At 48.3% G+C, this 11667-nt stretch overlaps 1 protein-coding gene across 2 annotated transcripts; it reads right to left on the bottom strand.

Annotated features, from left to right (window-relative positions):
* Positions 1-156: 156 nt before the first annotated feature.
* On the bottom strand, positions 157-11525 carry Qpctl (glutaminyl-peptide cyclotransferase like). 2 transcript variants are annotated; one of them, XM_048433371.3, is made up of 7 exons: positions 11266-11523; positions 10673-10816; positions 9125-9406; positions 4552-4704; positions 4340-4439; positions 2849-2965; positions 157-1492 (listed from the first exon to the last, which is right to left on the bottom strand). In XM_048433371.3, the coding sequence occupies exons 1-7, from the start codon at positions 11473-11475 to the stop codon at positions 1347-1349; spliced, it is 1152 nt and encodes a 383-aa protein (XP_048289328.1). In that variant the 5' UTR covers positions 11476-11523; the 3' UTR covers positions 157-1346. The 2 variants fall into 2 exon arrangements, with proteins under 2 accessions (XP_048289328.1, XP_048289329.1); XM_048433372.3 differs by lacking the exon at positions 9125-9406 and having other exon boundaries at positions 11266-11525.
* Between the last annotated feature and the right edge of the window lie 142 nt (positions 11526-11667).

Genomic DNA, 11667 nt, shown 5'->3' with positions numbered 1-11667 from the left:
AGGTAAAGGGTGGCTTCGCAAGTTGTAGATGATTGATTGAGCTGCCCTTCAACCTGGTTCCCACCACCTACAGTTTTCCACAGGCATGTTTGCTAAGCAACTAACTCGGCATTCACCAAACTGGCCTTAATGATAAGGTGCTCTAAATACAGTTGATGAGATTCCCACAAATGTTTATTACTTTTCTGTATTTTGGGTTTTGGTGGTTTATCGAGACAGGGTTTTTCTGTAGATAAGACTGGCCTTGAACTCAGAGGTTCAGCTGTCTCTGCCTCCCGAGTGGTGAGATTAAAGGTGAGTGAACTCCAAGACACCCACTCTGTTATTATTCTTGTCCCAGCCCCTCTGACTGGTCCTGGTTCATTGGGTTTGGGGTGGATCTTGGAAGCCTGTTTATTTACATGGACTTGAGAAACAACTCTTGACTGGCTAGGGCAAGGAAGAAACAAACCTGTTACACTAGCACTCAGGACTGGGTAGGAGGGTTGTGAGTTTTTGGCCATGCTAGACTGCACAGTTCCAGGGAAGTCAGGGCTATACAGTTAGACCTTTTCTTAAAAATACTCTGGGTATGGTGACTTGTACTTTTAATCCCAGTGGGGGGGTGGAGGCAGGTGGATCTATTGTGCCTTCATGGCAAGCTTGTTCTACAAAAGGAAACGGTGCTCTGGGGTTGACTGGGTTTAGGGGGTGTAGTCTGTTCAATCCATTCCCAGTCTCAAATCTAGTATTCCCAAAATATCATCTGAGGCAACTTCATTTGAAATGCCTCCTCATAAAGGGGTTCCACTGTGAGATACTTCGAGAACCACTTCATTCTCTCCAAACCAGGAAGATCTCACCTTCTGAATGAGGAAACTCATTGAAAGTCATTTCCCAGTGGGAACTGTGGCCTTTCTTCCCTCTTAACCCCTGAGCCAAGCAGAACATGGAGCACTAAGCTCAGTCCCATGAGTCTTCATCGCTGTCCTTAGGCCCATGCCCATGTGAGAGTCAGAACAGAACTGGGTCCATGCAGTAGCAAAGCTGCCATTCTGACAAATGAATTGACATAAAACATTAGCCACACTGGATTCATTTGGTTGGTGGTGCTGGTGCAGGTGCCAGCCCATGACACATTATTTGGTCCCTGGGAACTTCCAGACCAGTCCATTTACTTCAGGACAGAAGCCAGAACTGTTCCTTTGTCTTATACCCTCAGTGTTCCTAGCATGTCCTTGAAATGCAGTGATTTGAGATGGTTGTAGCAGACACCTGAGGTGAGTCTGGCTACCCTGCACTGCTCAAGGTGCCCCTGTCATGTCCCCAGCTTGGTGTAAGATCCTTCCAAGGTATCAGTCTGCAGGCTAGAGCCCCAGGTACTCAGCCAGGAACACGGCGAGGATGCGGCTCAGGTTGTGCACGGTGGGCGGGTGAAGGTTGGCCTCGGTGTCAGCAGGTGTGTGCCACACAGCAGGGAAGGGCGTGGCAATGAGGTGGAGCACCGGGACCCCTGGAGGGGATAGGAGATTTAGCCACCAGCTGCAACCCATAGCTGCTACAGAACATCCCCCTCAACCCACAGACACGGAAAAGGCTAGCCCTTGAAAATCTCTCAACCAGCCGAGCGATGGTGGCGCATGCCTTTAATCCCAGCACTCGGGGAGGCAGAAGCAGGCGATCTCTGTGAGTTCAAGACCAGCCTGGTCTACAAGAGCTAGTTCCAGGACAGGCTCCAAAGCTACAGAGAAACCCTGTCTTGAAAAACCAAAGTAAATAAATAAATAATAAACCTCTCAACCTGCTGGGCAGTATGCCTTTAATCCCAGCACTTGGGAGGCAGAGGCAGGCCTCATCTACAAGACCTAGTTCCAGGACAGACTCCAAAGCTATAAGAAACCTTATCTTGAAAAACAAAAAACAAAAACAAAAAACTCAACCCTCGACCTTGGGCATGCTAAGCAAGTGCTCCACCCCTGAGTTACATCCTCAAGTTCCAAAGAATGATTTGAAATGTGAGAGAGGATACATATTAAGAAAATAATTAGAGCCAGGCATGGTGGTGCACACCTTTAATCTCAGCACTTGGGAGGCAGAGGCAGGTGGGTCTCTGTGAGTTCAAGGTCAGCCTGGTCTACAAAGAGCACCAGGACAGTCAACTTCCTAGTGAGATCCTGTCTTATTTATTTGCATTTTATGTACATTGGTGATTTGCCTGCATGCATGTCTATGTGAAGGTGTTGGAATCCCTAAGCAGGAGTTACAGACAATTGTGAGCGATGGACAGGGTGCTGGGAATTGAACCCAGGACCTCAGGAAGAACAGTCAGTGCTCTTAACCACTGAGCCATCTCTCTAACCCTTTTTTGTTTCTTGAAATGGGGTTTCTCTATGTAGATCTGGCTATCCTGGAGCTAGTTCTGTAGACCAGGCTGGCCTCAAACTCACAGAGATTCGCCTGCCTCTGCCTCCTGAGCACGGGATTAAAGGCATGCGCTGCCACTGCCCAGCGAACCTCTCCTTATTTCATTGGGATCCTGCTCTTTGGATGTTTCCCTGTGTAAGCACAGAAACAGGTGAACTGGGGCCCATTAGACACCCAGTTCCTCCCTCCCCCACACCCACCTGTAGAAGCACTCACTGAAGGAATCAGTGAAGAAATGGAATAATGCTTTCTTGGCATGCAAGAGGCAGCACATTGGCTTGCTGTGCATTGGGCTCAGCTCTGAGTCAAACCTTGACATGTATTTGCATATTCGATGACCTCCATTCTCCCCACTGTACAGATGAAGAAATCAAGGCTGAGCACTTGCCAGCAGGCCCTAGCCCTGGGGAGGAGGCTTCCTTGTAGCCCTGGCCCCAGCAAGTACCTCTGCGGAGGAAGGGGATGTGGTCATCTTCCACAGGGCCAGGGGGCTCTCCGGGTTGGAAGTACATCACTTCCTGTGGGTGAGACTGCAGCAGGTTCAGACGGTGAAGGCGCTTCTCTGGAGAGGCAGGATTGGAGATCAAAAGTAGTCAGCAGTCAGAAATATCACCCCAAAACCAGTGTATATATGTGTGCACCGCATGCATGCAGTGCCTCTGGAGGCCAAAGAGGTCATTAGATCCTCTAGAACTGGAGTTATACTTGGGAGCTCCCATGTGGGTGCTGGGACTCAAACCCAGGTCCTCTGGATAGGCACAGTGCTGTTAATTGGTGAGCCATCTCTCCAGCACCATGTTTCTTTTCATGGCAGTTTCCTACTCCTAGTCTCATTTATTCCTTCTGTCTCTGAAGCAGATGCCTCTATTTCTTTATTTCTTCTTTGTCTATCTGTGATTGGGAGGGTGTGTATGTGGAGGTCAGAGGACAACTTTGTGGAGTCAGTTTTCTCCCTCCACCTTTACATGGGTTCTGGGAATTGATTCTGGCTGCCAGGCTTTTGAGGCAAGCACCTTTACCCACTGAGCCATGTTGCTGACCCCAATGTCCCTAGTTTTTTAAATTATTTATTCATTTTGACATTTTTGTAGAGAGAGGCTTTCATGTACCTGTGTGCTGGCCTCAAACTCTGTGTGGAGCTGAGAATGACCCTTTATCCTCCTGCCTTACAGCTACCTTCCAAGTGCTGCATGCACCACCAATATAGGCTGATACAGACTTGCCTAGAATTCACAATCCTCTTCCCCAGCCTTCCAAGGGCTTGGATACAGGTGGACACCACCAGGCAGCTTATTTTAACATGGAATTCACTATGTAGCCCAGGATAGCCTTCAACTTGCAGTCTCCTTGCCTCAGCTTCCTGAGTGTTGAGATTTCAAGCACGCACCACCATGAGGACCAGTTCACGACTATGCTCGTTAACATTATCACCATACTTATTTTATATGTAAGAAATAGAGGTTTGGGGGCTGGAGAGATGGCTCAGTGGTTAAGAGCATTGCCTGCTCTTCCAAAGGTCCTGAGTTCAATTCCCGGCAACCACATAGTGGCTCACAACCATCTGTAATGAGTCTGGTGCCCTCTTCTGGCCTGCAGACATACACACAGACAGAATATTGTATACATAATAAATAAGTAAATAAATTAAATTTAAAAAAAAAGAAATAGAGGTTTGCCGGGCAGTGGTGTGCATGCCTTTAATCTCAGCACACTGGTGGCAGAGGCAGGAGGATCGAGAGATGAAGTGTCTTGCCCAGGCCAACCAAGGCTAGTCTCAGTTTCACACACGAGTCCCCGCCACAGTCACTACACTCAACTTTCCTAGATAAGTTTGTTTCTGCCCTAGTTTCTCAGCCCAGGGCTAGGGAGGGAAGACTGGATGAGTACACAGAGGTCAGGTGCTTGGCCTACCCCGGCCTTGGCCTACCCTCCTTACCAATGCTCCTTAGTCGTTGGAACCAGCGGGCTGTGCGGGGGAAGTGACTGAAGAAAATTGGACTGGGCGCTCCCAGAAGATCAAGAAGCACAAAGAGTTCCTGGGGAAGGAGTCCAGGACTGGAGGCTGCTGAGTCTGTCCGATGCTAATGACCCTACCCACCTTCCCCACTCCCTGCCTCCTCCTCCAGAGCCCAGAGGAATGGATCTTACAATAGCCTGGATCCTAGTGGGGCCAGGGCTGTGTGGTATAGACTCCATGATCTGAGCTAAGTGCCGGGAGCCATAAAGGGAGTCCCGTGGTCCCCACTCCTTCAGTGCCTCCTCTCCATCCAAGAAGAGCAGCTGTAGGGTCACCGGTGCTGCCTGTGGAAACAAGCAACCAAATCAGGCCAACCCTTGGCACTGGTCCACCCACATGACCTGCCTATTTGCACAGTTGGGACGGGACAAATCAAGTGTTCTCATTTATGCAGTATGGTGACAAGTCACAAGTTGAGTCAGGAGGGTTCAAATCCATGCTTTTAAGTGGTTGTTAGATATGGTAGCTTTGTTTGGTTTTGAGATAGTCCAGTATAGCCCAAGCTGGCCTTAAACGTTCATTCCTCTTGATTCCCTATCTGGGATTACAAGTGTGCAGCATAATGGCTGTTTTTTTCCTTTTCCTTTTCCTTTTTTTTTTTTTTTTTTTGCACTTCAAGGGAATGGCTCTAGGGGTGCCCATTTGCTGGAGATGCACTGTACCACTAAGCTACACCCCCAGCTCTCTCATTACTTTTTTGAGACAGAGTTTCACCAAATTGCCCAGGCTTCCCTTGAGATCACTCTGTATCCCTAGCTGGCCTTGAACTTCTGCTCATCAGGCCTCCACATCTGGAGGAGCTGGGATTACAGGCCTGTGCCACTAGGATTAGCTCAAGTTCTCCATCTATGAATGGGGGTAATAGTCCTATTCACAGGATCACATTTGAGTCCAGGTCTGTAAGAACTGAAAGAATCAGCTCTTGTTGTTATTACGTAAGCCCAGTTGGGCTAGACAGACAGACCCACCCACAAGGGAATAACTGTACAATGAAGCAAGATTGGGACTGGGACAAATGCTTCCAAGATCTAGTTTCTGAGGGCCTAGGAGGCTGGCTGCAGGGTGATCTAGTTTATAGAGGCCACTGGGTCTATCAGGCAGGGATGTTTGCATTGAGGGTGAGTAGGTGAGAGTTGGCCTGGCAAAGAGGGAACACTGTTCTCAGGCAAGGGGACAGCCTGGACCAGAGCTGGGGCCAGGGGGGTTTGACAGGAGACCAGAAGAGTTAGCAAGATCCACAGATTTCTGGCTTTGTTATATCACAGGAATACTGGGGAGCCAGAGAAGGGCTTTGAGGGAGAGAGAAATATAATAAAGTTTGTGCTTTCATTCATTCCACAGATTCTACTGATGTCTGACTTTACTCTGACTCAGGGAGACATAACAGGAAGAAGCCAGGTCCATACGGTCACGGAAAGTGCTGCGACTGTAGAAAATGGGCCGTCAGTGCCATAAGGAATGGGCGGTGACAGGAAGATATTTGGAGGTAGTCTGAAAGGTTTCTTTGTAAAAAACAAAAAACAAAAAAGACTGTGGAGAGCCTGGGGATGGGGTTTATCTGAGAAAAACATGAGCTGTGCAGGGCAAACAGCAAATGCTAATGAGGTGAAAACGAAGCCTGTGGATTGGAGGGACACGGAAAGGGGTGTGGCTACAGTGGAGTGATGAAGAGACAAAAACTACTAGACCAACAAAGTGCATCCTGTGGACTCTGCTTAGAGTTAGGGAGGGATGGGGGCAGCAGAAGGATGGGGGGCAACAGCGTGCATCCTGTGGACCCTTCAGGACTCTGCTTAGAGTTAGGATGGGGGAGGGGGCAACAGCATGCATCCCATGAACCCCTCAGGACTCTGTTTATAGTTAGAATGGGATGGGGGCTATGGGGAGATTTCTGGACACAGAAGGGCAGGATCTGCCATTTAGGACATAGAAAGATCCCTGTGGGAGGCTGGGGTTGTAGCTCAGTGAGCATCCATGAAGACCTGGGTTCAGCATAAAGAAGACGTGGTGGTACATTGTTGCATTGTCTTAGTTAGAGTTTTTATTGCTGTGAAGAGACACCATGTCCACGGCAACTCTTACAAAGGAAAACATTTCATTTAGGCTGGCTTACAGTTCAGAGGTTAAGTTCATTATTGTCATGGTGAGAAACATGGTGGTGTGCAGGCAGACATGGTACTGGAGAAGGAGCTGAGAGTTCTACATGTTGATTGGAAGGCAGCAGAAGTAACTGTCACACTGGGAGGATCCTGAGTATAGCAAACCTCAAAGTCCACCTCCACAGTGACACACTTCCATCAACAATGTCATACCTACTCAAAAATCACACCTAATACTGCCGCTCTTGGGGGACTGTTTTCTTTCAAACCACCATATTCCACTCCTTGACCCCCAAAAGGCTTGTAGCCATAATCATATCGCAAAAATGCGTTCAGTCCAATTTCAAAAGTCCTTACTATAGCAGTCTCAAACGTATTTAAAAATCTAAAGCTCAAAGTCTCTTCTGAGATTTATGCAATCTCTTAACTGCAATCCTTTGTAAAAATCAAAATCAAAAAGCAGATCACATACTTCCAACATATAATGGCACAGGATATACATTACCATTCTAAAACATAGGGAAGAGAATATAGGGAAGAAATACTGGACCAAAGCAAGACCAAAATCCAGCTGGGCAAGCTCCAAACTCTGTATCACCATGTCAGATATCATAGCGCTCTTCAGAGCTCCAGGTCCTTTCAGCTTTGTTGAGTGTACTACACTTCTTTCTCTTGGTCTGGTTCTACCCTCTGTTAGCAACTCCCCTTGGCAGGTGTCCTACAGCTCTGGCATCTCCAACATGTTGGGGTCTCCGAGGCCTCCATGCAGGGACACCCCTGACACATGCCTGGCCTCAGCAGCTTGCCTTGGTCCCAGAGGAAAGTTCCCTAACACTTTTCTTCTATCCTTGACTCTAAAGCCAGAACCATGTGGCTGAAGCTGCCAAGTTCTGCTGCTTGCTGGGGCTAGAACATGGCCCCCTTGTTCAATTACATCTTCATCAGCTTTCTGTTTTCAATGGTTTCCTTCACTGCCTAAGCTTGGCTATCCTGAAACTTACTCTGTACACCAGGCTGGCCTCAAACTCAGAGATCTGCCTGCCTCTGTCTCCATAGTACTGGGATTAAAGATGTATACCATTATGCCTGGACCTAAACTGTTCTTTAATTCCTTCTCATAAGTTGGAAACTTAACTGGGTGGCATTTTTCCCTGAGGTCCCCACTCCTGCTGTGGGATAATGCTTTTGTACACTGTAAAGATTTGTCACTTGTATTAGTTTAATAAAATGCTTATTGGCCAGTAGTCAGGCAGGCATATAGGCAGGGCAATCAGACTAGGAAAATTCAGGGATAAGGAAAGGTAGAAACAGTTACCAGTCAAATGCAAGCAAGATGAGAATACCTCACTGATAAAAGGTACCAAACCATGTCCCTCCCTTTATTGCATTTCTAAATCTGTTTATCTCCTTGAATACAGGAATTAGTTCCATTCCATTTCCTGCCCCCCCTTCTCCTCAATCTGTATATTTTGTATTTTTACTTGCTCAACTTGCTCTCTTTCATTATAAATCTCCCTAAGAGTCAACATGAATAACCACACAACAGAATCTATACTGGGCTGTTTTAAGATTTCCTCTGCCAGTGGAATTAATCTAAAACTCTTCACTTTAGCCTCAGGCAGACTCTTTGGACAAGGTCAAAAAGCAGCCAAATTCTTCACCAAAATATCACAAGAACAATCTGTAGGCACATATTATATTCTTCTCCTCTGAAACCTCCTGAGTCAGGCCCCACAGTTCACCAAATCACACTCAGCACCACTGTCTTCCATGCTCCTACTAGTCTGGAGAATTAAGCAGTACATACAGCATTCCACTGCTTTCCTAACCCAAAGTCCCCCAAACACAATCAGATCTAGCATAGCAATGCCCCAGTCCTGATGCCTCAGGGTGGGAAATTCGATGGTTTGAAAGAAAAGGGCCCCATGGGGAGTGGAGGTGTGGCTTTGTTGGGATAGGTATGGCCTTGCTGGAGGAAGGGTGTCACTGTGGGGGTGGGCTTTGAGGTCTCCTATGCTCCAGCTACACCCACTGTAGTACACAGTTTACTTCCTGTTGCCTGCAGATGAAGATGTAGAACTCTCAGCTCCTTCTCCACTGCCTGTCTACCACATGCCACCATGTCACCTGCCATGATGATAAGGGACTAAGTCTCTGAAACTGTAAGCCAGCCCCAATTAAATGTTTTCCTTTATAAGAGTTGCCGTGGTCATGGTGTCTCTTCACAGCAATAGAAACCCCAACTAAGCCATGCATGTATGGTTGTAATGCCAGCATTCAGGAGATGGAGGCAAGAGGATCAGAAATTCAAGTTCATTATTGAGTTCGATGCTAGTGTGGCCTACATGAGATCTGGTGGGGGTGGGAATCCTTGTGTCTCAGTTCATATGTTGGAAAACAAAAATGTCAGTGAGGGTTGGAGAAAACAAGGGTGACGGTAGGGTATGTGGCCACCTGCCACCCCACTGCTTGGAAGGGTGATGCAGAAAAATGGCTGAGTTCAAGGTTAGCTTGGACTCCATTCTAATGAAACCCTATCTCAGATAAAATGACAGAAGCAAGTGAGGATGTGGGCTAAGGACAGGCAACCCTCCCCCACTCTCACCTGCTGCTTGACTCTGCTCAGCATCACATCGAAGGCCTGGACTAGCTCCAGAAGCAGGGCACAGGGAACAGCTGAATCTGTGGCCCCCACAAAGGGGGGCAACCCAGGAGGGAATAACTTAGAGTCATAATGGCAGGCAAGGGTGAGGTGACGGGCAGCTCCTGGGTCAAGCGTGGCCACCACGTTCCCGAAGTCCAAAGGCCCCAAGGGTGTTGAAGCTGTGAAAGGGTCCAGTTCCACATGCCAGCCTGCTGATAGGGATCGCAACGTGGCCTCCAGGAACTAGTGGCGAGAGAGAGGTAGGAGGGTGGACAGGGACTGGGGAGGAGGTGGGGAGAAGGGTCTTGTGACTGGAGCCATGCAGAGCAGTCTGGGTGGCTAAAAAGTTCCACTTTGGATTTAGTTTCCCTTAACAAATGCTTCTGCTGAGGAACAACTGCGTGCCAGATGTGGGATAACCACACCTTTTTTCCCCTTCTTTTTCTTTGCTTTTTTTTTTCTTTTGGTTTTCTGAGACAGAGTTTCTCTGTGTAGCTGTGTAGCTTTGGAACTTGTCCTGGAACTCACTTTATACTCCAGGCTGGCCTCGAACTCACAGAGATCCCTACATCTACCTCTGCCTGCCAAGTACCAGAATTAAAGGTGTGCGCCACCACCACCCAGCTACTAACAAAACTTATGGCTCACTATGTAGTCCAGGCTACATATTTGCTGTGTAGCTGAGGCTGGTCTAGAACCCCAGATCATGCTTCTGCTTCCTGGAAGGATTATAGATCCAGGCATCACCACAACCAGCTCAGACAGTGTTTTCTCTCTCTCTCTCTCCTCTCTTTTCTCCTTCTCCTTCTCTCTCTCTTCATGTTGATTCTTCCAAAATCACATCTAGGGTGGCCTCAACTAATTCACTTCCACCCTCTCCCTCTCGGTCTGTCTGCCTCTCTCCATGGTGCTGAGGATTGACCCATGGTTTCCTGAATGCCACAGCCCTACACTGGTGGCTACTTAAGGGCAGTCTTCTACCAATTGAGCCACACCCCCAACCTCACATTTGTGAATTCTGAGCAAGTGCTCTCCTGTTGAGCACTTCCTCAACATGCTCTGTTGAGGAATGCTCTGACTTCCTCTTTAAAAGCTCTCACTATGTGCCAAGTCTGTTCTAGGATCCCTATGAAGTCAACAGTGTGAGTGAATGTCCCCATTCTACAGATGAGTCCCAGAGAGGTTAGGAAAACTATGCCAACTAAGGTGTATCCTAAATACAGTATCTAAAACAATTCTACACCACCCACTCTGAAGCCAATCTTGAATTCTAACTTCAGTGGAATATCCCCTGGGCCTCAATTTCCCCATTTGTATAGTGGAGATCATATTACTTCCGACCTCACTAGACAATACACTGCTGTGCCTAATATAAAGTAAGCGTTTGGTGGGAGGGAGGTGTATAGTTTGGGAACTGCCTCCTGGCTGTTCTGGGATCTTAGATGCCTGAGTTTCATTTCCTGCCAGGTTGGGGAAAGGAGTTTAGGGATCAGAAATAAGACCCTTTACCTTTCTCACTTGGAGATTGCCAGGACTACCCGGGGGTCGCACAACCAACAGGGGACGCAGGAAAGTTCCCCAGAGACGCTGCGGATCCAGCTGCCCTACCACCCTCCGCAGCTTGGCTTCTGGAAGGCTTCCAATCAGCGCGGCCTTGGTAGGGAAATGGGATGGGGAAAAGAAAAATGAAGACAACCCCTTTCCGGGGCGACGTTGCCCGCCCCCCAAGGATCTCTGACTCTTCTTGGCGATGCATCAAAGACTTGAAGGATAGATATACCCTAGATTAGGAAAAGCAAATCTGGTTCATCTTACTGCAGTTCTGACGGGAAAAATGAAAACCGGGTGATGGAGACTCTTCTAAATAGATGACTTGGGGCCTAGAACTCACATCTACCAGTGTTGCTATGCTGACTCTTCAAATTGAGAAAGTGCTATTACAAAACAAGCCTGAAGCCTTATTCTGTTGGAAAGGGACATGCGCTCAAATGATGGAAAAAGAGATGGCACCAGAGGCAAGGGCCATACAGCCACATTAACCTGAGAGTCTATACGAAAGGAAATTGAGGAACGACGGTGTCTGGGTCCCAGCCAGACCTTACCCGCAGATCCCGACTCCGCGACAGCTCCTGAACCCCAGGGTGCCAGCCGTTCCAGACGATGTAGAAAGCCAAGCCCAGGGCCAGCGCCAACAGCAGCAGAGGCAGGAGCCGCACTCGCGGTAGCAGGCGGCGCTTGGAAAGAGAGGGCGGCTGCATGAAGCCCCGATCCCCGGGTCGCTGTCGGGGCCGCCCGCGGCTCCCAAGACTCATGGCAGCTTTGCCCTAAAACCAATCCCTGGACTGTAGTTTGAGTTTAGGCCAAGATCCGCCCCTTGTGGATTACAAAAACCAATAAAAAAGGAGAGTGGCTGCGTCGTCCCTCCAGATGGTTGCGATTGGTTGGACTAAAGGTTGTACAAACCAAAAGGCAGCGCGGAAACCATAGGGCCCGCCCCGTGGAAG

Source organism: Myodes glareolus, chromosome 1 (assembly GCF_982192425.1).
Source record: "Myodes glareolus chromosome 1, mMyoGla1.1, whole genome shotgun sequence".
In the NCBI taxonomy this organism is placed as follows: domain Eukaryota; kingdom Metazoa; phylum Chordata; class Mammalia; order Rodentia; family Cricetidae; genus Myodes; species Myodes glareolus.
Note: the sequence above shows the minus strand (reverse complement) of the source record. Positions and strands in the feature narration are given on the sequence as shown.